The sequence below is a fragment of the Oncorhynchus keta genome, chromosome 12 (genome assembly GCF_023373465.1).
Source record: "Oncorhynchus keta strain PuntledgeMale-10-30-2019 chromosome 12, Oket_V2, whole genome shotgun sequence".
NCBI classification, from domain to species: Eukaryota; Metazoa; Chordata; class Actinopteri; order Salmoniformes; family Salmonidae; genus Oncorhynchus; species Oncorhynchus keta.
This window is the reverse complement of record NC_068432.1, coordinates 36,493,176-36,520,111: the sequence shown is the minus strand read 5'-3', so window position 1 is coordinate 36,520,111 and position 26,936 is coordinate 36,493,176. Positions and strand designations below refer to the sequence as shown.

Genomic DNA, 26,936 nt, shown 5'->3' with positions numbered 1-26,936 from the left:
CTGTCACATGCTGCTTGATGGGATATTCTGTTACAATCATCGTAATGAGCGGACCAAGGCGCAGCGTGTGTAGAGCTCCACTTCTTTATTACGGTGAAACTTTAAACAAAAAACAATAACAAACCGTGAAAGTAGTGGTGCACATGCACAAACAAAACAATATTCCACAAACACAGGTGGAAAAAATGGTTACCTAAATATGATCTCCAATTAGAGGCAACGATTACTAGCTGCCTCTAATTGGGAACCATACAAAACACCAACATAGAAATATTGAGCTAGAACACCCCCTAGTCACGCCCTGACCAACTACACCATAGAGAACCAAGGGCTCTCTATGGTCAGGGCATGACACAGTATACTTACAAAGAGTGGTAATGTTTTCGGAACTGGAGATGTGAGGCGTTGCTCGGGGAGGTCTTTCCTGTAAAGCACTGTTGAAACAGAGGATGTTTTTCCTGGTGAGAAGTTGAAGAAATTACGCAATACATAAAAACAGCCCTGGAAGTCATGGGCCAGACTGCTTAAATTACACATAAACAAGTTAACTCCCACACACTGGTTTTGGATGAACCAACTCCATACCAAAATCTAAACTCATAGTTGAAGACACATTGATACAATAAAATACAGTGACATAAGTGAGTAGATTATGTTTTTATTATCAATGCATCCCTTTAATAAGAATGATTCTAATGGCCTATATAAAATGCCAAAAACATACATAGTTCTGTACAAGGAAAACCACAAATTGGGGGGAGACACACAGACTTATATACATCTTCTTGAAAATGTTTTCACTTGAGGAAAAATATAAATAACACTTCTCTTATCTTTGTCTCTCTGTTCCTAAACGGTCCAGGTACAATAAAGGCTTTGTTTTCACATCCCCATTACAGTGCTTTATCAGCAAAAGTCCACTTCAAATCACTCAAATGTAGACAAAGTTAAATATTTAAGTTACTACTTCCTGTTGTTTCAAACAATTGCCAGATAACAAATAATTGTTGGCTTTTCAGTTTAGCTTTTTGGTCCCCAACAGAAAGTAGTACAATTATGTTCCCAAATAATTGACCTTATTCAATATATATCTGAAACATCAGTATTATGTTCAAATGTGTCTGACTATGAAATGTACTGTAGACTTGACAAAAAACAACATTTAACCACTATTTAGAATTTTGAAGTTTGTTGAAAAGGTGAACTGAGGTCTCTTAGAATGCAAACGTGCAAAATAAGGTTATATGAAGGTATAGTTGAGTGGGAATCTGCGATATTAAATATCCACATTTATTTTTCATTTAGAGCAGTGATCCACTATGCACATTGTGGGCTGCAACTATACAATTCTCTGCTCGCAGAGGACCTAACTATTCAACATTACGCATTTATACAGAAAAATATTTTCTGTAGTAATTGCATACTTAGTTCATGTTGATTGCTAAGTGCAATTGCAGTGCACCCCAATCCTCTTTTCACCAGTCCATTTCTCTAACCAATTCATCACTTAACCAAGGCCATTTTCAACAGTAGGCCTAAACACTTCCATTGTCAGAATAGTCATACGTGCATGTTGAAGGATTCAGTGCAGCAAGTACCATCTTCAGTCAAAGTGAATCATGTTGGAAAGGACCACACAATGGTAGCCACCACTTCTTTAAAACAGTAATGAAACAATGAGCCAACAGCTAAACAAACTTCAAACAAAAGCTGAAATATATCAAACCAGTTAATAACCTATACATGTACATTTGGGCTCACAATTAACAGGCATCTTGCATAGCAAAAAAAAAACAGTACAGTGACTGTTTTAAACCGTCATTTTACAAACATGTAGCTAGATTTCGACCCGGAAGTGGCTGAGTTTTCCAATTAAACGAGTGTTCTTATTGGACATGTTCAGGCAGTACCTGAGCTCCACTTCAAAACGTTTACTCCAGTTTCATTATTCCCCAGTTTTACCGGATTAAGAACAAGCAGACAGTGACCCCAAGGACACAGTCTAAGGAACAGCAACTAACACAGGAATTAATGGCAACTGACAGGAATGGCTTCCGACTGTGGAATGGCAACTGACAGGAATGGCTTCCGACTGTGGAATGGCAACTGACAGAAATGAATGGAAACTGATGGGAATGGCTACTGAATGACTGTGGAATGAAGCAGCAACTCTACATGGCCATCAAATAGTGACTGTTTTCATGAACCATGTTCTGAAGAAATGTATGACAGAAGGGGTAGCAGTCATAGGTCTTCCTCCACTTTGATGAGAACCAAATCTCTTGTTTCAACCCTGCACTTTTATTTTAGGGTTTAAATTTCTAGGTCGTAAACAAAAATAAATGCAGCCGTAGTTTCAATCATCAGTTGAGTAACTGACCGTTAATAACTCTTCTGTGCTGAAACACACAGACATTCAATGTTTTGATAGATTTCACTCCTACATGTAGTTGTTCAGTTCTTAATATAAATGCTTAAAAACACAGACAAACAAAGTCCTAAATAAAATAACAAAACAAATCCAGCAAAGGGCAAGGAGGAACATTTCCTCTTTAGCACATCAACAAATAAGAGAGACAACCACCAAACTGCACCAGTGAATGATGATCATTTGGCTGACCTGTATCTGCCGTCATTAAATAGAGCAATACCAAAAGTATTTATCACTATTCTCCTTCACTGTTCTTTGTTCAGGTGCAATGATTTTCACAATGGCATGGTCCTCTCTCCAGATGCAGAGAGTTTTTAGTGTTATGCAGAGGAACCCTACTCTTTAGTGTTTTAGTCAATGGATCCACTTTGGGAGAAGCCAAGCCAAAAACAACATGCTGTGGTATTTCACACCAGTGGTTGGGATGCAGTCATATATTAAAAATAACTGAGGAAGCCCTCAGGAATGATGGACCGTTTTAAGTCATTTGGATTTGATTGTGATCCAAGCTCAGTTTGTGAAGAATTTCCCAAAAATGAGCTCTGTTAAAAATACTCATAGCTGGCTGCCATCATTTGATCAGATAAAAAAAAACAGAATATTTGTTCATCCTGCGTTATCATCCATCATATCTAAAACTTAGTCAATAGGAAGAACATATTTCTTCCCTCCATATTTTCATTTTTGTCCAAATCCCAGGAGGACATACAGTGAGTGCACTCTGGTATGGAGAGGTAAGGGAGGATGTGGGGGTGGAAGGTGACTCAGGCCCTACAAAGCTGTGGTTGGTAGTGACTCAAGCGTTTGTGGTTGAGGGGTTAGGGTTGTCTCACACGTCAGGGGTGTGGGTTGACTGAAGTTTGAGGACTACAAAGTCCAAGGTTCAGGGGGGTGTGGGTTGAGGGTTAACTGAAGGGTCATGGGGGTTGAGGTTGAGGGTTAAATGAAGGTTCCGGGGGTTGAGGTTTGAGGGTAAGCTGAAGGTTCCGGGGGTTGGGTGTGATTCAGGCTTTAGGGGTTGTGGTTGACTGGAAGATCAGTAGTGGTGACTCAGGGTTTGACAGGCTGTGAGACAGAAGGGAAGGGCAGTAGGGTTGACTCAGGGCTCAGTGGGAGGGTCGGCCGGTCCATTCTTTGGGGGCTTGGAGAGGATGGCCTCTGCCTCTTCGTACATCTGAGGAAGAGACAGAAGTGACTAGAAGAACAGCCAACATTAAATGTTTATTATTTTTGAATGTGTGTGTTGTTTACCGGAATGAATGGCACGTCTTGAAAGAGCTCCTGGATGAAGCGGCGTGCTGACAGACGGAACATGCAGTGGGCAAGCAGGTAAGACACCTCAGAATAGAGACAGATGTCATCGAATGCATATGGGAATTTCTCCTTGATCCTGTCAAGACAACAGACACAGGGATATCAACCTCGGTTTGAGTGTGTGTGTGCGTGTGTGTTTGTGTGGGTCTCTTACGTTAGCAGGTTAGTCTCGTGGCCTTTGATCCCCACAGAGGAGCTGAGGTTGACCATGAGACGCAGGACCTCCTTCCTGAGGAGAACCCTGCCGGCTGGCGATTCCTCTGGAATGGACTTCACTCCTGAGGGGGGAGATAGACCGCAGAGAGCCAGTAGGTTTAGTCCATCCATCTTCAACAACAAAAGAAAACCCTTCACTTGGACAAAAGCATGATATGAGAGAAAACAAAAACATGACATTTACCCAAAATCAGTTCAGTGCTGCGGGTGCTTCCTGGGGAGCCCTGAGACACAGCATCACTGCACCCGGAAACCCCTGACAGTTTGGTTTGGCCCATGACCTCCAGGTGGTTCTGCACAGGCGGACCGCACCATTCTGAGAAAGGGGGTTCCTCTGTCAAGTCTGATGGAGAAACGTGAGTTTAGGTTGTTTATCGGTTTCTGACTGCTAATAATATAAACATACAAGGAAGTATAAGGATGCAAACGGCACGAATTGATAAACAGCATTATGTTCTATGTTTGTATCTGCCGCTGACCTGGGCTGCTATTGGAAGCGCTGAAGCCAAGCACAGAGAGCCCAGTGCAGTAGAGGCAGTTGTCATCGTTGTGTTCCTGTAGACCCGTCTCCTCTGAGCCCAGCAACTTCTGCTGCTCCGCCCGGCTCACCCCCATCAGCTCTGTGATGCTCAGCTGGGAGCGAAGCACTGCATGTCTGGAGTGAGGGCTGGGGCCTGGGAGAAGGGGCACATATCCACATGATCATGCATTTCCCCCCTTTTTATTCAAGCCTGTTGGTCCTCAGTGGGCCTCCTTTATCAGTAGCAGAGCCATCATATCTCCTGTGCTAAACTCAATGTTATACAACTCCTTACTGAAGAAAACAGATTGTGTTGGCCCCGGGCTGTTTCTTACCATCTGAGTCTCCAGAGAAGAATTTGGCAGATCTGTCCTCAGAGGGAGGGCTGGTCCTCTTCAGGAAATATGGTGTTTCTTTTATCTAGGAACAAAACACTCAGCTTTATCCAAATATTAACATGGAGTTATGACACAACTTTAAATAGAGGTCTTAAATAGCTTGGTAAACAAATTACATTTATTGGAAAATATCTAGAATAGAAGTAAAATAAAAGGATAGATGAGGGATGAGAGGGGAAAGAGGGTTCAGAGAGAGGGGTCATACGATGGTCAGTACCTGGAACATGTTGTTAATGTCCACTGGCAGCGCCAGGCCGATGAAGTCATCAGAGCTGCCGTAGGTGGCGCTGGACACCATGGATCTCACTGAGGAGGACCGCTGCAGAGTGTTCTGGCTGATGGGGCTCAGCAGATCCTCCTTGTCCAGGGAGGCAAAACTCAGAGCCTTCAGGAACCTGGAGATAAAATAAACATTCAGTGAGTTAGGAGGCAGGAAAGGTCCACCTGCTCGTCTTACACCTCATTCCAAAATCATATTAGTTTGTGAGACAAACCATTGACACTACAGACATTCTCGTGAGAAGACCAATTTTCCTGTGTCTTGTGGTCTGATAATCACCACTGTAGCTCAACCTTCCACCGCTATGCACTAGGCTGACATAGGAAGATGCAGTGGATTGAGACACAGCCCACGCAAAAAAACAAATACAATATACATTCAAAATTATGTGGACACCCCTTCAAATGATTGGATTCAGGTGTTTCAGCCAGACCTGTTGCTGGCAGGTGTATAAAATCGAGCACACAGCCATACAATCTTCTTAGACAAATATTGGCAGTATAATGGCCCGTACTAAAGAGTTCAGTGACGTTCAATGTGGCACTGTCATTGGTTGCCACTTTCCAACAAGTCAGTTCATCAAATTTCTACCCTGCTAGAGCTGTCCCGGTAAACTATAAGTGCTGTTGAAGTGGAAGCGTTTAGGAGCAACAACGGTTAAACCATGAAGTGGTAGGACACAAAAGCTCACAGACCGGAACAGCCGAGTGCTGAAGCGCGTAAAAATCGTCTGTCCTCGGTTACAACACTCACTACTGAGTTCCAAACTGCCTTTGGAAGCAACGTCAGCACAATAATTGTTCGTCGGGAGCTTCATGAAATGGATTTCCATGGCCGAGCAGACGCACACAAGCCTAAGATCACCATGCGCAATGCCAAGCGTCGGCTGGAGTGGTATAAAGCTCGCCGCCATTTTACTCTGGAGCTGTGGAAACGCCTTCTCTGGAGTGATGAATCACGATTCACCTTCTGGAAGTCCGACGGACCAATCTGGATTTGGCAGATGACAGGAAAACGCTACCTGCCCCAATGCACAGTGCCAGCTGTAAAGTTTGGTGGAGGAGGAATAATAGCCTGGGGCGTTTTTTCATGGTTCGGGCCAGGCCCCTTAGTTCCAGTAAAAAAAAAAAAAAAAGGGAAATCTTAACGCTACAGCATACAATGATATTCTATACGATTCTGTGCTTACAAGTTTGTCGCAACAGTTTGGGCAAGGCCCTTTCCTGTTTCAGGAAAACAACACTCAATATTTCAGGAGATTACAGAAGGAAAACCTCATTCAAGCCAGAGCAGAGGTCAAACTAATTTGATCTTGTCATCAAAGAATGAGAAGCCTCTAAAGAGAAAGAGGAGCAACAAGAGGAAGTAAGAGAAAGGGCAACTGAAGATCTGAGAAAGAGGGAGGGGGGAGTATTCAGAGAAGTAGTAGTCAGTACTAGTCATGGGAGATTCTAGGAAAGGAGTTCTTAAGGGAGTGTGTGTGTGGACAAGTACGAGTCAAGGGGGACTGAGTGAGTGTGTATGTGTGTGTTACCGCCGTGGGGTGAGTCTGGAGTCCAGGCTGCCTGTCTTCATGGTGATGGTATCAGTGAAGAGCACGTCTTTGGCTGGGGAGGCCAGAGCCTCGCTGTGGGACAGGGACGAGTGGATCCTCTGCTGCTGCAGCCTCTTCAGAGTAGCATAGCCCAGCGCATCACGCTGACTGGCGTACGTGTCACAGGAAGTGGCGTACTTCAGCGTGGCGTAGCCCAGCGCGTCGCGGGAGTTGGAGTACATGAGGCTGCAGTCCGTCAGGCCGCTCAGGGTGGTCAACGAAGGCGACTTGAGAGACTGGGCGCGGCGGGGGAGGGTGTGGGAGGAGCCGGGGGGCACCAGGGAGGTAGAGCTAGATTTGGACAGGGAGGAGAGGTGGGCGGTGTGGGGCTGGGGGGTGAGGGAGGTCAGGGTCTGGATGGTCTGGGCGCTGATCACACTGTTGAGGCTGACACCGTCCGTGTCGATGGTGGAGGGCAGGGTCTCCCTGGAGGGGCTGGAGCTCATAGAGCTGATGCCGCTGGTGGTCGTGTCCGTGTTGAAGCTCTGACTGCGCGATTTAAACTGAGCCCCCCCGCCCCCTCCGGACGGGCCATCCCCGGCCAGGCGTTCCCGGCTAGTCTGCTCTCTCTGGTTCTCCCCCACCCCCACCCCTGACCCTCCTACCCCCACTGACCGGCCTGGCAGCCTCCCTTCCCCATCTCCCTCACCAAAGTTGGGGGTGCTGCCCTGGTTTTCAGGGGTCTTGCTGCCCACAATGGAAGTTTCTAGGTTGACAGAGGGGCTTTTGGGCAGGTGGCCGTCATTATAGATTGGGAAGACATCTGAAGATCCAAAGGTGTAGCTGGGTTCAGTAACGGTGCGTTTGCGCCCCTGACCCTCTTCCATCCCTCCTCCGTGGTCCCTGGTGGTGCCCTTAGGGTCGCTGGTGCTGCGCAGCATCTTCCCGGAGAGCGACAGAGAGTGGAGGAGGCGGTTACGGAAGTGGCTGGAAGCCAGGAGGGTGAAGGGGCTGCGGTCCTTGTACTTGGGTCTCATGTACATGGGAGGATCGTCCGACAGGTCACAGTTCTCCAGCCGCTCATCGTCCATGATGTACATACCTGTAAATGACCACTCAAGGTTAACTCTTAGTAGTATGGAGTAAACATTTGGTGATACTGTACAGGTTAAAAATAAATGAATACCAGTACTATGATTACAGACTTACTGGGCTGAGACTTACTGGGCTGTGTGGAGTCACTCTCACTGTTGTGTCTAGAGCTGGTGGAGTCAGAGGTGAGGCTGAGGGTGGAGGGGACAGAGGACAGCAGGCTGGGCGGGTTGGGGTGGGGCTCCATGTCGTCTGGGACAACGGGCCACAGCGTCCGCCGGCTGTGTCTTACAGCGTCCCAGCCGTGCTGCTTCAGCATGTCACAGCCCTGACGTGACTTTGAGATCAGCCCCAACACGTACAGACACGTCCTACACAGAGACAGCAGACAGACATTATAGAGAGATCCTGGACAGAGATATAGTACTCTTTTGGGACAGTACAAGCATCCTGCTTCGTTAGAAGCACCTTGAATATTGGAGTTGCAAATATCAATGTGCCTTACCCCCTGATGGAGAGAACCTCACAGTGCTGGGCCAGAACCACTATGTCAGGGATCACCCCCTCCTCCTGTAAGAGGTTCAACCCCCAGTTTGATGACCCTATGTTACCCTGGAAACAAACAGTTTAACAACATTAATACTCATGTTATTATGAAAACTATGTGAGAATCTTATCAATAATTGGCACATAACTGTGGAACTCTGATGATGACAACAGATATGGTAGTTATTATTCTCCATTATTCCAGCCCTGAATGCAAATTGGCTGACAGCCGTGGTATATGAGAGCGTATAGCATGGGTATGACAAAACATTTGTTTTCATTGCTTTAATTACTTTAGTAACCAGTTTATAATAGTAATAAGGGACCTTAGGGTTTGTGATATATGGCCAATATACCATGGCTAATGGCTGTATACAGGCACTCCGCGATGCGTCGTGCATAAGAACAGCCCTTAGCTGTGGTATATTGGCCATATATCACACCCCCTCGGGCCTTATTGCTTAATTATACTGACCAAGGCCCAAAGCGCTGCCTTTAGCTGTTTGATGCCCTCCCACTTGTCCAGCATTGGGGAACGGACAGTGTAACTTAGGTCAGGAACCACATTCTGAAGAGAAAGACGAAAAGGGTTTATACGCATTATGCTTGTAATTGCTCCTCAACTAGTGTAATAGTGAATGGTTCAAGTAGATGCAGTTACCTGGACTTCCAGTAGATGGCAGCCTGTCTTATCATGGACAAGCTGGCCATACAGATGAACAGGAAGATAAACATTTGGCCTCTGTAACCTTTGGTTGCTTCGGCGTACATAGTTGTCTCCATCGACAGGCTTGCGGTACGTGGTGAGAGCCTCGTTCAGCTGCTCCTCTATCATGTCCACATACTTCAGGTTATAGTCCTGCAAAACACAATGATATAAAAATGAGTTTTCTATGCTTTCATGTGACAGCGAAAAGATGCAAATCATCATTTATGGCATTGTTGGTTGAGTATAAATGTACCTTCTGCCATTTCTCTAGCTGCTTGGTGACGTAACCCCTCTCACTTAGGTAGGAGAAGCCCTTTGGAATGGACAAGAACCTGGAGATAAGAATCACAGCGGTCAGAGACAAAGGGACCTAATACAGAAAAGCAAACAATAGCTCAGTTTTCTCCCAGCAGCTTACCGTAGCAGCAGCAGGACGCCCTTGTCCCCCAGGTGTGTGAGAGCTGGCTTCATCTGGATCAGAGCATGGAGGTTTGCCTGGAGGGAAAAAAATACCAGCTAATACACTTCTGGACTCAAAAGCTGCTGGACTAAACTAAAGTACACGACTGTAAGGTGTAACAGTGCCCAGGAAACAGCACATAGCAAGGTACCACAACAGACACTCAGGCCCCTCATCCCTCACCTTGTCCTCACAGGCCTCATCCAGTATGTCCAACGCCTCCATGGAGATGGTCTTGTTGCGGTCGTGGAGCTGGGTGACCAGCAGCTCGATGCCCCAGTTACTGAAGAACTCCACATTGGCACGAAGCAACACTCGCAGGTGTTTAGTGGCATACAACCTGCAGTTCTGTGGCACACCAACAGAGGGCGGAAGAGGACAGACTGTCATTCAAAAACACTAACATATGCTCCACTGAAAACACAACAAACCAAATTGCTCATAATGTTGCTTTCCAAACACCTGTGCAAGCTACTCTGACCACCTCTAGGAAACCAAGATTTATCAATTAATGTTTGAATTCCATCTGTGTGTTTTGTGTGTTAGTGGTGGTGTTCTTACGTCAGTGGCAGCAGTGAGGATCTTGGACAGGATGACCCTGGACAGCCCGTCACGGCTGTAGTCCAGTATGGAGACAGTGAGTTTCAACAGGTGGTCCTGATTTTTCAGAGTACAGATGTTCAACAGGCTAGTAGGAGAGCACAGGATACAGAGAATCAATGTACTGCTCCATACACACTCCAACACAATGACTTGAGTGAAGATGAAGTGAGTGTGAAAGAGGACAAAGGAAACTCTGCAGCAGCTTAAAAAGGCATCTTTAAATGGGACAGTTTCCAAGATATTAGGGATCTCCCAAGAGGTACGATCAGAGTACATGTTTGGAAAAACAGACTAGTGGACGGTGAAAGACTGACCACTGGAAGACACTGCACTTCTCCAGCATCTTGACGCCGTGCGGGTGTGAGGAAAGAGTGCCCAGGAACAGGAAGTAGTGCTGGCTGAGAGTGGTGAGCAACCCGTTGCTCTGGAGACCGCGGTCAGGCTTGAGCCCCGAGGAAGAGGAGAGCCATTGGACTATGTCCTTCACCAGGTCCTCCAGGTATGCCTGCCCATCCTGACACACAGACAGGGGTAATGTTTAGGTAATGTTGGACATTGATAGAGAGGTCACGTAAAGTCATGTAACTCAATTTTTTATGATCAATAGAGTTCCAATATAAAATGGTTTAACTTTGTGTACGTATCATTAATAGGTCTGGATAGTTTAATTTGAGTCCGCTGTGTGTAAATATCAGTAGTCTATTCAAATTTTGCCTCATAGTAAACCCTCTCACCTCCTCAGACTCCAGGAGGAACTCGATGAACTGACATCCTACCACAGTGAGCTGCCTGGCCTTACTGTGGTCCAGCTCCAGGCTGGCGTACAGCTTACTGCTGGGCTTATAGAAGAACAGCAGCCTGCGTACAAACCTGCAGAAACAGAAACCGGGGTCAGACAGAGAGAACATTTGGTTTGCTACAGTTACAAACAGGAGGTGAAAGAAGTGGTTATAATGGTACTTACCTGTGCATTTGTTCATCTTTATTGCTCCGCAGGTTAACGTTTGGCCACTACAGATGGGAAAAGGAAACATTTAAAAAAATAACAATTATAAAAGGACAGTATTGTAAAAGATACTAACTGGAATAAGTATTTATTGCAGTTGTAGTCCACTCACCTTCAATATTGTTGCGATGAGAACCCAGTTCCAGTCCAGGTTCTCTTTGTGGTTGAGGATGTGGCTGTCTCTCAGGTTCATCATAAGAGCATCCTCAGTGTCCTTCAATGCAAACAAGGACAGCATTACAAATACCACTCCAAGAAATCCAAGAAGCTTGTGTTGCAACACAGGGGCATGGTTTGATATGTACCTTAATGACAAAGATATCTCTCTGTGGTCTAAAGTGCTGATCTCTACAGTAGTGAGAAGCTTTCGATTTGCGGATGATGTGGTCCAGGTACAGGCTGTTGGGTTTGGGTCCTCTCTTCTTCTTCTCGTGGAAACGTTTCAGGTAGTTGACCGCTGCACTCGCCCGTCTGAAAAATTATGAAAACAGCTCGTGTCAGTGTCCGTGTTAATAATATGAAACTCTTGTAGCACATGCATTGGATGTACAAAACATTAGGAACACCTTCCTAATTTGAGTTGCATGGACTCTACAAGGGGTCGAAAGCATTCCACAGGGATACTGTCCCATGTTGACTACAATGCTTCCCACGGTTGTGTCAAGTTGGCTGGATGTCCTTTGGGTGGTGGACCATTCTTGATACACACGGGAAACTGTTGAGAGTGAAAAACCCAGCAACATATAAGTTGTTGACACACTCAAAGCCCATTCAAAGGCACTTAAATATTTTGTCTTGCCCAGTCACCCTCTGAATGGCACACATACACAATCCATGTCTCAAGGCTTAAAAATCTCTCTTTGACTTGTCTGCTCCCCTTCATCTACACTGATTGAAGTGGATTTAACAAGTGACATCAATAAGGGATCATAGCTTTCACCTGGATTCACCTGGTCAGTCTGTCATGGAAAGAGCAGCTGTTCCTAATGTTTTGTACACTCAGTGTATATTGTTAAATTAGGATTAGGTTAGAAATAGTCATACAGTCTTTTCTCCTGTCTGCGAGAGAGTAAATTCCTCACAATGGTCCCTGTCTATAGTGACCCCAAGAAATGTCCTCGGTACTCTATGGTAGGTAGTTGTCACTCACAGTCTCTTCTCCTGGGCGATGTCGAAGGAGGCAGCCTTGTTGATGAGTGTGGGTAGACAGTGCAGGTGGTGGCTGTGGGAGTGGGGGAGGATGGTGTTGGCCTGGGAGGGAAACAGAAATAAACAGTTACAACAACAATGGGGACCATGCAAAACAAATTCAAAATTGGGACCATAAAAACATGTCAATAACTCCTAGAGCATATCCTCCTCTGGACCAGCTCGCTGACCTCACAATGTTAACAGCTGAGCAAACAGGGAGTTGAGTTACCATGTGAAGCAGTTCTCCCAGTAGAATGATGGCTCGCACAGAGATGGGGTCATCAGTGCTTGTGATAACCTCAACGAGACCCTGTTGAGAGGTACACAGGCTTTACACGACAGACAATAGCGGTTTGCGTGTGGGATCTTTAGGTACCAATAGACAGATATGCAACTGCCATTTTTGGTTGAATATACACATACTTATCGATCCTGATATTGATGACCATACCTCAAGAAGTCCACTCTTGATGAAGGCAGACAGTACCAACGCCAGGTAATTATCCATTAAGTCAGGCCTAAGGGCAGTAAGAGAACAAATGAAGTTTATGCAGACAATGTTTTCCTCAATCATGAGTTAAAGAATTCAAATAAGTGATGGTTCTTACCTTGATCGAGCTCGATGTGGAAGGATAACTTTTGCTTCAGAAGCCACAAAGCCATCTGATAACCTCCAATTGTCTTGGAACCTGCTAGGGTCTACAGGAGGAATATAGACAAGTATACTTTGTTACCTAATAATACATGGTACATGAGATATATGATAAGAAAAGAAAGGCTCTTAACTTGAATAAAGACACAAAAAGTGGAAAAAAGTGACATTGTACCCACCCACACTGATAAGTGCTTCAATAAAGTCTGCAGTCGCAACCGGCATGGGGAGCCGAAATATATCATATATCACCTCTAATAAGCCTTTCTGTGGGAGGTCGAGAGGAACCAGGTTTACACACATTAATAGAGACTTCATTCATTTTAGAACATTTTTATGAGAAGACAGAAAATCATGAGTTTTATGGGTGTGCCCTACATCATTCTTACATTAAACTGAGTAACATTGTTATCGATGTTATTGAGCACAACCATAAAGTAATCTTGAGGTAAACTGGAGGACACTGCATTCTCTTTCACCTCAGTTGTCAGGTGCTGATAATGTTTATTTGATGCTATACTTACCCTTACTTCCATATTTGGTATACAGAGCAGGCCAATAAGAGACTGGATTCCAGAGTTGCCTGACTTGCACAGGTTAATGATGCCTGGAGTGAGATGTAGAGAGTAGGGTCAGATAGGAACATGTTCATCCTGTTTATACCACACCACTAATATCACATAAGAGCTATCAGGGTATATACACACTCAAACTCAGATGTCATTGAATATGAAGGGGTAAAGTTTACCTGACCAGGAGCGAAAGGAAGCAACTATGGACATTTTACTTGCCAGGAAACGAGCCTCCCTGTCTTCCCTGGGGTGGACATCAAAATGAATGATTAAAATCTCCCAAATTATTGAAACAGTCAATACAACACTCCATAAAATACACTGCATAGGACATAATTAAATATACTGCACTATCATGCACACTGACTTGAGCTGCCCCTCTGCCGTGTCTGCATTGTGTCTGTAGTGGAAGTCAGTGTAAGGGGCCAGGATTTGCTGGAAGAGAAACAGAAAAAGAACAATCTCATTCAATGAGGAAATAATCCAATTCATCAAATTCCTGTTAATGAATGCTGCTCTGTGTGCAAGACTGTATGTGTGTTGTCAGTACCTCGAGCTCCACATCCGAGTGCACATACTGGCGTGTGTGTGGGTGGTTGAGGAGGTGTAGGATGGTAGTGATGAGTGCCTCGTTGATGCGGCTCAGCTGACAGTCGATCACGTTCTTCAGAATGGTGCTGAGACCACGCCTCTGAGCCACCACCACAGGGTTCTTCACAGCTGCAGAACAAAGGAATCACACAGGGTTTAACCATACACCACCTATAGTATAGATAAGTGTGTGTGTTTGCTCGTCACCTACCAAGTTCACAGATGATGGCAATACAGGCGCGAACCATGCGGTCTCGCTCCTGTAGCCCATCGTTGCCCACGGCAATGAGGGAGTTGGTGACAGAGGAGGGGAAGAGCAGTGCATTCACAGTGATCATCTGTAGAGGGACAGCAGAGAGGGGACAGATGTGTCTCACACTCATCTCATAGTAGTACTCTATTGACAGAGGGATGTTTATCAGATAGACATCTAACTGGTCACATCTCTACATATTACCGAACGGTACATTACAAATATCAATTAAGTTAGGGAGAGGCTGGGGTGTCTCACCTTTCGCACCAGCCTGAGAGCCTGTGTCCTCTCCACCTCATTGCTTTGCTGGATGTCTATGCACCTGGAGATAAAAATACACAATTAGTGGTTGAAAGGTTAAGTGGGCTCAACATTGGCATAAGACACACACACACAGCATAGATGTAGCACTCACCTGGCGATCAGGTAGTCCACCTGAAGACGGAGGACCTTCTGGAGAATAGTGCTGTCTCTGATCAGGTAGCGTAGAGCCCTCAGCCCTGCAGCGCGCACTTCCTTAGCCTCGTTCAACAGCGCTAACCGGAGACTAGAACAGGGGAAGGACGGAAAGTGTGTGTGTATATATAGAGAGAGAGAGAGATAGAATGAGGAACAATTCATCTGCATTTTAAATCATGGTATAGTGCAAACATCCCAAAATCAACCCAGAGAAACAGCTAGTACTGTATATGTAGCACTGGTGAAGATTCATTTCTCAAAAGACTCACCAAATTATGATCTCTTCATGTGTAAACCCAAGCTTCTCTTCTGAGTGGCCGACCTTGCAGAGAAGCTGTGACAGATGGAAAAAAAATAACTGATAAGAACACATCCAAACACAAACAATCAAACATTACATCCACTTAAAGGGATTATTTGGGATTTTGGGAACGAGGACTCGTGGATACCATTTTTAGGTCTATGTGTCCAGTATGAAGGAAGTTAGAGGTAGTTTCACAAGCCAATAGTAATTAGAGTTAACGCAATGACTGGTTGTCTATGGGCATCTGAATGGCATGCTAGCAGACACCATAGACTTCCTGTCATTTCACTAATGCTAGTTAGCAGTTGAGCTAGCACTCGTTAGTAACTTCCTTCAAACTTGACGTAAACATATAAAAATGGTATCTGTGAGTTCATCTGACTCTGGGGAAGTAGATAAAGGGACTCATTGCCAAAATCCTAAAGTATCCCTTTGCAGTCTTTCCAACACTCGGTCCTTGGGACCCCAAGGTGTGCACGTTTTTGTTTTTGCCCTAGCACTACACAGCTGATTCAAATAATCAAAGCTTAATGATGAGATGATTATTTGAATCAGCTGTGTGGTACGAGGGCAACAACCAAAACGTGACCACTTGGGGTCCCCAGGACTGAGTTTGGGAAACACTGCTTTAATGGTCTGCTGAGATGTTGCCCCACAAACCTTTATGAAGTTGTTCAGGTGACCGAGTTTGCGCATGTTGGAGACTCCTTGTTGCTTGGCAACATTCTGTAGGATTTCCCGGAGGTTGTCTGAAGGATCTGAAATGATACATCAAGGTCAATAAGTGGTCAGTAAGTTTATTCACCTGGCTCAACTCTGTTCCAAAACATTACAGTAACAAAACACAGTGTTCAGGTGAGACCAGCATGAGCATGACAAAGCCTCATTAGTGAATGTGACCAGCAATAAACTGGAAACAGAAACACATTTGGGATCAGGGCACACCTAAATAAAAAGGTAGCCCCCCCGAAAGAAGAGTTTCTAACGACACAAGACTGTAAAGTCTGGTGTGAATAAAAGTACCCACAGGTTCTATATACATGCTAGTGTGTTATTTGAAGGTCCCTGTCATGATTGAACAAATTGTACCATGTTGTTATGTCAACACTACATGGGATAAATGCAAAACATGTGTTTGAGGAACAGGGTTTAATCAAATATATTCAACTAAAATTCAGAATGTTAGCACTGTAGTTTGTCTGTTTGAAAACAACCATGCCATGTTTATTATATCCTGAGGTAAACAATTCTTCAGATTGAGGGTAGCAATAGACAAATTAGAGCTATAAATGATTAAAACATTACAATTCTTCAATGGCCAGAATGTATTATTCTATGCTTCAGACAAGTGACTTCAACTTTGGAGCATGAAGTGAATTAGTGTAAAGTGTCCCCGAGGAAATATAGGCTATCACAGGGACAGTGTATTTCTGTAAAAAGGACAGTTACATTTTCTCCCATGATGTAAAAATATAAACACTGCATAAAGGTCCTTAGCATTTGGATCATGATGATAAGGTAGGACAGTCCTAACTGCTGGTATTAAGCTTCAATACAAGGCATGGGCCTATTCTACAAAAATCAAGGAACGGACTGGGACACATTTCTCAAGTTCAAAACCAGTGGCATTGAATTAGCGTTGAATTGTAGCTATACAAGCCATATTCAGGAAGATAGAAACAATGAATGACATTAGCTATAATCCGATCTATTTCGATATCACTGTTAGCTATTACTGCAAATCAGATGCATCCAAACAACAATGTGATGATAATGTTATGAATTACTGCTAGCTATGCTAACTAGCTAAATGTAAATAAAGGGGAAAGAAACCCTGTTAGTAACAAGGATGTTGTATGCAGATACATTAGGATGTTCGGCCATTTATTAGCTAGCTAGCAGCATTTTAATAATAGGATAGCTATCTACGATTCAATAAATGGGATGCTGAATATCCAATTTCCAATCTGATTCACCCACCTCTGGAAAGATCGAGTGGTACATTTTCCTCCCCACTGTCATTCCGACCTGTCAAAGCAAAGCAAGCACAACAACCAATAAAGGTTAGTAGTGAGACCACAACTAACAGGCACAATGAAAGTTCAGCTTTATGTTTTGGAGGATTACTAATCTCTGGTCCAGATTGAAATATCTCTTGTCTCACCTCGCATCCGAACGCTTCGGCTCGGACGGCCTCGGATGCTGACCGCCATCTTTCCAGAATCATTCAGCACTAACCCGATCGAAATCAACAGGGATTATCGCGAGAAATCCCGCACTCATTGCCTCTTGCCCAACCACAGTTGTCTCATGAAAGAAAAACTATTTTTGTAGCAAATATATACATTGTGTGTTTAGCATATGTGCTCTCTGTCTGCACCTTGCAATCCAGACATTTCGTGTATTCATTATTTGAGGACAGTGTGGATTTATGACAGCCGGAATTCGGCAAGTTTTTGTTGTGTTTCTGTCTGGCCCGTAATTCTCTGAAATGTATTGTATGATTTTGGTACCTGGAAATGTGTCTCCTGCCCTACGTACAGCCAAAGACTCAAGTTTACACTTGGAAGTTGTTAGGAGTACCTCCCTACTTCCACAGTGTGATGCGACGTTGCGCCACTGAGGTATATTAACCATAGACTTAGATAGATGTCGCATCATTGTATATGCCCCATTATGGTGACTGTAAGAGCAGGGCAGCGCAATCTCCATTTTGAAGTAATACATTTTCTTATTCCACTACTTTTAAGAGTCTCACAGGACGTATAACTCCGAAGCATCCATTTAGAACTTCCACTCGCCACCAAATATGGTGATGAGAGGAAGTCCAGTGGCAGGCAGTGAGAAGATAGATGAAGCTAGATGAAAATTGGCCAAAGTTCAGGAAATGTTTCTGTTCCCAAAACTAAAATATTGTTTTCTTGACCCTTTGCCATTAAAAAAATTGTTCTTATAAGGAATGCAAGGGTGAATTGCTTGACTGCATACATGCACTTCACAGAGAAGGCATTCCCTAACGGAAATATGCAAATAATGCTAAAATGCACCAATAGGATCTCACTAGCTTTTGGTTGACTCTGCCCACCTCATTTATTTATTTATATTTATTTTATTTAACCTTTATTTAAACAGGGAGTGCCATTGAGATTAAAAATCAATTTTACAAGAGAGCCCTCTCTATACATTATAATAAAAACAGAATAATAAAACATACACTAATGTGTATAAAACAATATAATTCAGCACACAATAACAAAATAAACATATTTAATAAAACATTCACATTCAACTACAAAGAGGTCCATAATCAATCAGGAACTCTGCAGATTGTTCCCTGATTTTCCCAAATCTGTGGAGACTGAAGGGATCTCTGGTGTTATACATTCCTGAGAACGTTTTTGGTATCTTATATGGCTCTTTAATTATTAATATTATTTTTTATCTCTTAACTTTTTATGTAATGTCTTAAAACTGCATTGTTGGTTTAAGACTTGTAAGTAAGCATTTCATTCGGCACATGTGACAAATACAATTTTATTTTATTTATGATTCTTAACTTGATTAATTAAGTTACATATGAAGGGTGTTTGAATGCTAAGATTGCTTTGTAAATAAATAAAATAGAATGCAGCTCTCTTTTTACAGACAGAGTTCCATCCCACATTTTTATACGGACTACAATAAAGAGCCCTAAAATTGTCCGCTGTGATAAAACATCGTTGCTCTTCTGCCCACTATACTTAATTTGCTCCCATTGGAAACGATGCCAATGAGATATCTTGGGTTAGTTAACAGCATCTTCGCTAAAAAATGTGCATTTTGCCACTAGTGTTGCCGACCAGATTTTCAGTGAGAATCAGTGGTGTATTTCGCCTAACAGTCTACCCACCTTTGAGGGAAAATATATTGAAAGAATATGAAGCGTTTTTTTCATCGCGACCGGCGATCAGAGTTTAGCGACCAATTGTTTTACCACTACATCACTGATGAGAATTGATATTGTCTTTTTGATTTGTCGCTAGATTACAATTTGCCGTTGCTGGGATGATGTCACCGCACAATTTTTCCTTGCTGCGGCACAGCTACGGTTCCTGACATAGCGTTTTCGTTCCCCTCTCCCGCCGCACAGCCCCCCTTCCCTTATGCTTCTCTGGCTGTGTGTGCGCATTGCTATGAGTGACTTATTTTGTTAAAACAGCTTCTCAAATCAAAAGCTAATCTAATCATGTTTTATTTGTCACATGCGCCTAATACAACAGGTGTAGACCAGGGTTGGAAATGTTTCCACTTGCCTCTAAATAAATATTTATAATGTTCAAGCTCTCTTATTGGTTGGTTCAATTCCGATTACAATAAGGCGTGTTATTTGCCCCGCCTGCAGATAGGGGGAGATCGCGAACTCCCCAGTATGAAAATGTGATACAAGGGATTTTACCATCAACATCATTAAACCATGCACATCTAACGTGCTGTTTCCTATTTAATCACAGATAATAAATAACGCTCAACTTGTACCACTGGCTGGGGTGATTTCTTTGAACTAAACACAACAGGAAATGCTAACAAGCCCTTAACCCTTAACCAACAATGCAGTTTTAAGAAAAAAAGTGTTAAGAAAGTATTTACTACTTTCGTTTGCTGCAGAATGTTGTTTTAACAGGTATAAAGCCTATTGCCACCTGCAGTTATGGAACGTTAGCTCCCTCCTGGTGACCTGGGGGTAATTATGTGATCCTTCCTTAACCCAAAGGAAGTCCCACCCTATTGACTACTTCCAGAAATACTTATGCTATTTCAAAATGGTGCAAGTCATCAATGGCGCTGTTCATGCTAAAATAAGCTTTTGGGTACCAGAGTCCTCTATCTATCTCTATGATATGAACCCCGTGAGCTCTTGTTCCTCATAAAAAAATGAGTTGTTCAATTAAAATTAAACGCCGGTGTATGGGCCGTGACGTGTACGGCAAAGCGGTGATGAGAGGAGTGATCTTCTCAAATCGAACCGTAATCTGCGCCTCTCGATAACGTTATCAACAAGGCAATATCGTTCAGGAACATACATATCTTTTCAGTACAATTATATGTTCGACTTTTCAAATTCGTTTTCAGTGGAAAGGCAGGTAACGTAATTGTATCAAAAGCAATCACTTTTGCATTTGAAAACACCGAATCCTACTCATTACTCCATGTGCTTAAAGTACGTCACTTTTGGTTTGAGACGATTTCCCCGTCGGCCAGAGCGGGGCACCTGGTTTACGCCTGGGAGGCAGCCCAGTGTTCCAAAACGAATTCAATAATTTTCACCCGAAAAAACTCCTACCATCGGGGCAACCCGGGACAGTTAATCGAATCTTCAAACATTAAAAATAAGATTTGTTCAAGAGGACGTTTGCGTCACTTCCTCTTGCACGAAGATTTCCAGCCAATCACAGCACGCTGCAGAGCTGAGGGCGGGCGATCACGCGTGAGGTTTAAACAGTCTGGTTTCGGTTCAGAGGAGTAAAGTTGTCTGGTTACTTATTTTCTATAGATTTCTAACACGGATTTTTAGGTTTCCTATTTCAGCAAATACCCGGGCAGATGTCACACGAAGGGTATGTTTTAAAATTCACAACCATTTTTAGATTTTTAAGCTATTGATTGCATGGTGTGGGTGGAAGCGTTCTAAAATGCAGTGCGGATGGTTCCAGCTTGAATTTACCCAACATATTACTACTAGTCATATTCGGTCGATTCGTCGTGCTATGCAAGCCTCAAATTAAAATAGTAATTATTGATTTTTAATTACGATGATGAAAACACAAGTACTGTTCGAGCAAATAATACCACAAATGCATTGGCAGACAGAGCAATCGAAATCGCGCGCGCCCAACACAAGGAGTGGCTAGCACGTCAGCATTCGATAATTTATACAGAAAACACTTTTTTTTATTGCTAGGTAGTAGGAACGCTAGCTAATGTATTATTTGTATTGCATCCATACCTATCTATTTAAACGCTTCTTTGTTGGTGTGATATGGCGCGATCTTTTTGGAGATGACTAAAATGGAACGCCTGCAAACATTATGGCGGGCCATCCATTGTAGCTAGCTAACGTTACCTAATTTGGCTTGCTAATTCTTACTTCATGTAAGGATGGGAATTAAAATAGTTTTTTTTTAAACTACATCAGTCGTTACATCCCGGGTAATACAACATGCGTACACACACACAACGATTGTCCCCCTTTTTTGTATTAGGCCCCTACAGGAGTTGCCCTGTCTGAATGAGTATTTGGAGGGATCAATGCTGTCCATATCCCAGAAGAGCAAACGGAAAAAAAGAGAACGCATCGGAGACGGTCTGGACACAGAGAACACCCCTCACGAGCTCATTCACCAGTGGTCACCACCTCACAAGCAGCGGGTTGTCTGCAAGGGCAAAGAGAATGAGGAGAACCAGTTTGTGCTTGCCAGGCGACCAAGGAAAAGGAGGGAGTTCTCAGGTGTGTATAGATATACAGGTGTTGGAAGGAATCCAATAAGCTCAGAAGTACACTTGCTTACTACTTGTAGAAATATATCTGGAATTATGTTTCAGAGAAGTCAACTTTTTTTTTAGTTATTGATGATGTTTTTATGATAGGCTTGTCCTGGGACACACTACCAGATGAGTTACTGTTGGGAATCCTTTCCTGCCTTCCCCTGCAGGACCTCCTCCGGATGTCCCGGGTCTGCAAGCGTTGGCATCGCTTGGCGTAAGTCTGCGACAATTCAATCATGCTTGTAAAGTACTTAGTCCCGTGGGACTCAGTTGGTAGGACATGGTGCTTGCAATGCCAGGGTTGTGGGTTTGATTCCTATGGTGGACCAGTATGAAAAAGTATAAAATATGTATGCACTCGCTACTGTAAGTTGCTCTGGATAAGAGCATCTGCTAAATGACTCAAATGTATTACTACATTGCAGTATTTCTGCATATTAGATATCGCACTCAGATATCTCCTAACATATTCAAATTGGTCAACAAAACCTGTCATTAAGTCAATGCATGCCTTTGTGCCTGTCAGGTTTGACGAGTCTCTGTGGCATAGTGTGGATCTTGTAGGGAACCCCCAGCTGGATCAAGCTCTTGGGCAGGTCCTTATGGCTGGAGTACTGGGACTGCGCTGCCCCTGTACCTGCATTGGAGAACCACATTTCACCCACACACAGTGAGTCCACATACATACATGCCTATTATGGGGATACAGAGCTTTCTTTTCCAACTGTTGAAGGTGAACCCAGACAACTTAGGTTGTGGTGCTGTATGTCCCTTTTTTTCAGACACCTGCGTGTCCAGCACATGGATCTCTCCAGCTGCACAGTCTCAACCCCGTTTCTAGATGACATCATCTCCCGCTGCAGGCGACTAGAGAATCTAAGCTTGGAGGGACTGAAGCTCTCTGACTGTGTCATTCAGTGAGTAAAGAAGACATTCTCTGTTGCAATGATCTGTCAAGTGATGTAGTGTAAATGTTACAAGCCATTTTAGACAAAATTCGGCACGATTCTTAACATTGTTACTCTACAGGTCCCTATCCCAGAATACTGAGCTGATACGGCTCAACCTGTGTGGCTGCTCTGGCTTCTCACCCGACTCGCTTGGTGAGATGCTCAAATCCTGCTCACGGTAAGCTTGGGGTCTGTCAAATTGTATTTCTGTTTTGTTCAACTGTTTTGAAGTCCTATGTATATTTCTGAATGACAGCATAATCATTGTATTTAACTCGCTGTTTAAACCATCTGTGCATTGGTAAACTAATGCAGAAATGTCCCTTTTCCATTCCCACACCAAGGCTTGAAGAGCTGAACTTGTCATGGTGTGACTTCAGTACTGATCATGTGAAGGCTGTTGTCAGTAACATCCCCTCCAATATCACTCAGCTCAACCTTAGTGGCTACAGACAGAACCTTACTATGGGAGGTGAGGAAGCCTGAGGCTTTGAACATTTCCCTCGTCCCATATTTGTATAGAATGTTTACATATATCTATTGATGTTAAACTTACCAATGGCCTCTTTTCAGATCTGAAAGACTTGGTGGAGAGATGTCCTCACCTTGTAAATCTGGATTTAAGGTGAAGAATTCCTAATGCAGGTCGTGACCTGGGCTAAACTGTGGATCCAGATGATTGCTTTGACTGATGTGATTTGACATGGATACTGTGCAACTACTGTGTTCTATCCCATAATCTCATTATGATAACTGACTGTATTTGTGTTACAGTGACAGTGTTCTGATGACTACCTCAAGTTTCCCCATCCTGCAGCAGCTGCAGTCTCTTAGACACTTAGCGTTGAGCCGTTGCTACCAGATCCACCCTGCTGCCTTAGCGTAAATCACACTTATTTTTTAATGTGATAACAGGAATGCTTCTTAGCTGCAAATGTTCCTCTTTATCATTTGTGCAGTACTAACTAAACCTGTTTATTTCAGTGACTTTGAGAAGTTTCCAGAGCTGCAGACGTTAGAGGTGTACGGGCTGGTCCAGGACACTTACCTGCCAATCCTGAGTAAAAGTTTGCCCCGTCTCCAAATCAACACCCGGCCATTCTCTGGCGTGGCCCGTCCCACTGAGGCCACCCGGCGGGACCGCGCCATGTGGGGTATGACCTGTCGACTGATGTTCAGGTCCTAGTCACAACGCCTTCCTAACGCTGTCACTAACCTGTCATAACTTATTTCTGTCTGATGCGGTCATTCTATACAGGGAATGTAAGCTATTTTTTTTGTCTGCCATTGTGTGTATGCACATTAATTTGAGCCGTACACAATTTGTGGTACACTGACATCAATTGTTCTCACTGCTGATGAAGAATTCTGTTTTGTTGTGTTTTGGTGGGCATTGGTTCAAAGTTGCTCTAAGGTCAGTAATAGGACATGGCCTTCATATGCACAATAGTGGGAATTCTAAATGTTGGTAGATTGCATTTCTCCACAGTAATCTTACTTGAATAACATGCAACTGAATTTTAAAGATTTTAAAGGGGTACCTGTTTTAGACTATTTAACCCTGATATTGTTGAAGACTGAGCGTGTAGTCGTAAGGGAAATGCCTTTTATTTTTTACTTGCTATAATAATACATTCTGATTCTGTTATCATTCTGTTATCAGGGTCCTATGATCTGTCCAATATCTTGACTTTTGAACATTCCAAAGACAGATCTGTTGGGAAAAGGTCTGTAGTAAAGCTAGCCAAACAAACAAAATCTTGATAATGTTGGTTCGTTCTGTAACATTTCATTAGCTGGATATAGTAAAGTTAATTTCAGTTCAGGTCTATCAACTGTAAGGCGGGTTTGCCAGAAAGACACGGTATGAACATTGGTCTGTTAGACTAATTCATAGGTGCTCTGCCATTAGCAGTTGACATCTTTCCCTCCATGATGCAGTGTTTTATAAAATACAAATTCAAATTAACAATGATGTCATTTACTTGGTATATTTTGTTTTGTATTTTTTAAGTTGGAGACAATAAGAAATCAATGAAGCCACGCTGTTCGTATTATATTTTAAATCCAGCTCTACGTCCGTTTTGACTGAATGAAAGCTGAGGCGGCTCTAACATAAAATATGCTAGAGTCGTTGGCATTTTTGTGGAAAATAACATTTTAATCTTGTCCCTAAATTAGGTACGATATGAATGTGCACTACACCTATGTAGTAAATGGTAGCATTCGCCACAAGGGGGCAGTAGCTATGTATCGGTGCCATGTTTGGTATGTTTCCTGTTCGTGCTCACATTTGTTTGAGAAACTATTTTTTTTTTCTATTCATGCATTTAAAAAATAAGATTTACTATGTTAAATACTAAAATGTGAAACTTGCCAATTTTATGTAAATAAATGTTTTATTTAAAGTTGTGATCATGAGTTGATTTGCCAACTTAGTTTTCATACCATTTAATAATCAGACATGCCTCCTGTGTCGTAGTTTCAGAACCTGGCACCATAAGGAGCATACACATTAGTTATGTCACTTCAGCTGTAGAAATATGGACTACTTTGTGGTTCCATATAGTAAACATGGAAGAATTCACAACACAATAGGGATTTAGTTACATTGCCCCCTTTGGCATATTCATCTTATTACACTGAATTATAAATAACCATTCCTGTTAACTCCAGGATGTTTTCCAAAAGACCCCATGGTGAAGGCTGGGACCAACTATATTTAACTCTGTTTCCCAAGGTGTCAGATTGGTCCAGGCACATTCTGTTTTGATGGGGCCCTAGCTTTTCAGTGCAATACTACAATGCCTTCAGTTTCATATTGTCCTCTAGTCTGGTTAAAGCCAAGCTGCTCAATAATGCAATTTGTTGTTGAAATCAGCAGAATTGAATGTACTGTAATTAGGTCGACTGATTATGATTTTAACACCGATACTGATTATTGGATAAAAAAAAGCTGATACCGATTAATAGGCTGATTTATGTATTTGTAATGACAATTACAACAATACTGAACGAATGAACACTAATAAAATCGATTTAGTCTCCTAAATAATGAAACCTGCTCAATTTGGTTTAAATAATGCAAAAATAGTGTTGAAAGTGCAATATGTGCCATGTAAAAAAGCTAACGTTTAAGTTCCTTGCTCAGAACATGAAAGCTGGTGGTTCAATATTCCCAGGTAAGAAGTTTTAGGTTGTAGTTATTATAGGAATTATGACCGACTATTTCTCTATTCCATTTGTATTTCATATACCTTTGACTATTAGATGTTCTTATAGGCACTTTAGTATTACCAGCCTAATCTCGGGAGTTGATGGGTTTGAAGTCATAAACAGCGCTGTACTTCAAGCAATGCTAAGAGCTGCTGGCAAAACACAGTAAAGTGCTGTTTGAATAAATGCTTACGAGCGTGCTGTTGCCCACCATCGCTCAGTCAGGTTTATCTATCAAATCAGACTTAATTATAATAAAAACATATGAGCCTTGGGTCATTAATATGGTCAAATCCGGAAACTATTTTGAAAACAAAACGTTAATTCTTTCAGTGAAACACGGAACCGTTCCGTACTTTAACGAACGGGTGGCAACCCTCAATCTAAATATTGCTGTTACATTGCACAACATTCAATATTATGTCATAATTCTGGCAAATTAGTTTGCAATGAGCCAGGCGGCCCAAACTGATGCATTTTCCCCGACTCTGCTTCCACTGAACGCAAGAGAAGTGACAAAATTTCCCTAGTTAATATTGCCTGCTAGCATGAATTTTAACTAAATATGCAGGTTTAAAAAAAATATATACTTCTGTGTATTGATTTTAAGAAAGCCATTGATGTTTATGGTTAGATAACGTAAACTCATACATCGCCTTGGTCCGTACAACTTCCCTTATTTTAGCGCCCCAAAAGCGTAATACTTCCAGATAAACTGTAATGTCAATACCATTGTAAAGCACAATTTCTCCCCTTTCTAAAATAATCAATTTCATGACCTAAACGCTGCCCTTTTCTGCATAATTCAAGCAGGCAATGAGCCCCGTCAGGTGTTTTTAAAAATGGGGGGTGGGAAAGCAAAACTAATGCGTAATAGTGAGGACAGATGTGTGGGAAAATTGCTTTTTTTCACTCAATCTGTCCACCTTATCACCTCTAAAATGTAAATGAAACACTACAAAGAGTTTATATAATGTGTCATTACATACCTATTTGAAGGTTTGTGTCGAATTTGAGTCGTGTTTTTAGGGCGGTGCTAAAGTGATCTTAGAAGTAAACAGCGGCTTTGAAAATGATGATCGCATGCAATGATGACGCAAAAAATGACTAGGTATCC

General features: G+C 42.9%; 2 protein-coding genes across 6 annotated transcripts; one reads left to right on the top strand and one right to left on the bottom strand.

Moving 5' to 3' along the window:
* Positions 1–642: 642 nt before the first annotated feature.
* LOC118391436 (rapamycin-insensitive companion of mTOR-like) lies at positions 643–17,668 on the bottom strand. 3 transcript variants are annotated; one of them, XM_035782832.2, is made up of 37 exons: positions 17,296–17,668; positions 17,112–17,159; positions 15,792–15,889; positions 15,097–15,161; positions 14,784–14,915; positions 14,627–14,690; positions 14,327–14,453; positions 14,075–14,244; positions 13,892–13,959; positions 13,701–13,768; positions 13,477–13,559; positions 13,132–13,219; positions 12,909–12,999; positions 12,752–12,818; positions 12,530–12,610; positions 12,260–12,360; positions 11,415–11,580; positions 11,222–11,323; positions 11,068–11,114; positions 10,838–10,973; positions 10,418–10,617; positions 10,062–10,188; positions 9,684–9,848; positions 9,459–9,535; positions 9,294–9,372; positions 8,993–9,190; positions 8,807–8,899; positions 8,291–8,397; positions 7,903–8,156; positions 6,694–7,795; positions 5,097–5,274; positions 4,817–4,901; positions 4,441–4,635; positions 4,146–4,304; positions 3,900–4,023; positions 3,683–3,821; positions 643–3,605 (listed from the first exon to the last, which is right to left on the bottom strand). In XM_035782832.2, the coding sequence occupies exons 1-37, from the start codon at positions 17,342–17,344 to the stop codon at positions 3,531–3,533; spliced, it is 5,208 nt and encodes a 1,735-aa protein (XP_035638725.1). In that variant the 5' UTR covers positions 17,345–17,668; the 3' UTR covers positions 643–3,530. The 3 variants fall into 3 exon arrangements, with proteins under 3 accessions (XP_035638725.1, XP_035638726.1, XP_035638727.1); XM_035782833.2 differs by having other exon boundaries at positions 7,918–8,156; positions 17,296–17,666; XM_035782834.2 differs by lacking the exons at positions 15,792–15,889; positions 17,112–17,159; positions 17,296–17,668 and adding an exon at positions 15,277–15,603.
* Positions 17,669–20,091: 2,423 nt separating this feature from the next.
* skp2 (S-phase kinase-associated protein 2, E3 ubiquitin protein ligase) lies at positions 20,092–25,018 on the top strand. 3 transcript variants are annotated; one of them, XM_035782829.2, is made up of 10 exons: positions 20,092–20,251; positions 21,371–21,615; positions 21,756–21,867; positions 22,180–22,323; positions 22,436–22,570; positions 22,683–22,781; positions 22,948–23,075; positions 23,177–23,228; positions 23,378–23,485; positions 23,588–25,018. In XM_035782829.2, exons 2-10 carry the CDS (start codon positions 21,417–21,419, stop codon positions 23,787–23,789), a joined length of 1,179 nt encoding a protein of 392 aa, XP_035638722.1. In that variant the 5' UTR covers positions 20,092–20,251; positions 21,371–21,416; the 3' UTR covers positions 23,790–25,018. The 3 variants fall into 3 exon arrangements, with proteins under 3 accessions (XP_035638722.1, XP_035638721.1, XP_035638723.1); XM_035782828.2 differs by lacking the exon at positions 20,092–20,251 and adding an exon at positions 20,471–20,725; XM_035782830.2 differs by lacking the exon at positions 20,092–20,251 and having other exon boundaries at positions 21,474–21,615; positions 21,821–21,867.
* Positions 25,019–26,936: the final 1,918 nt, after the last annotated feature.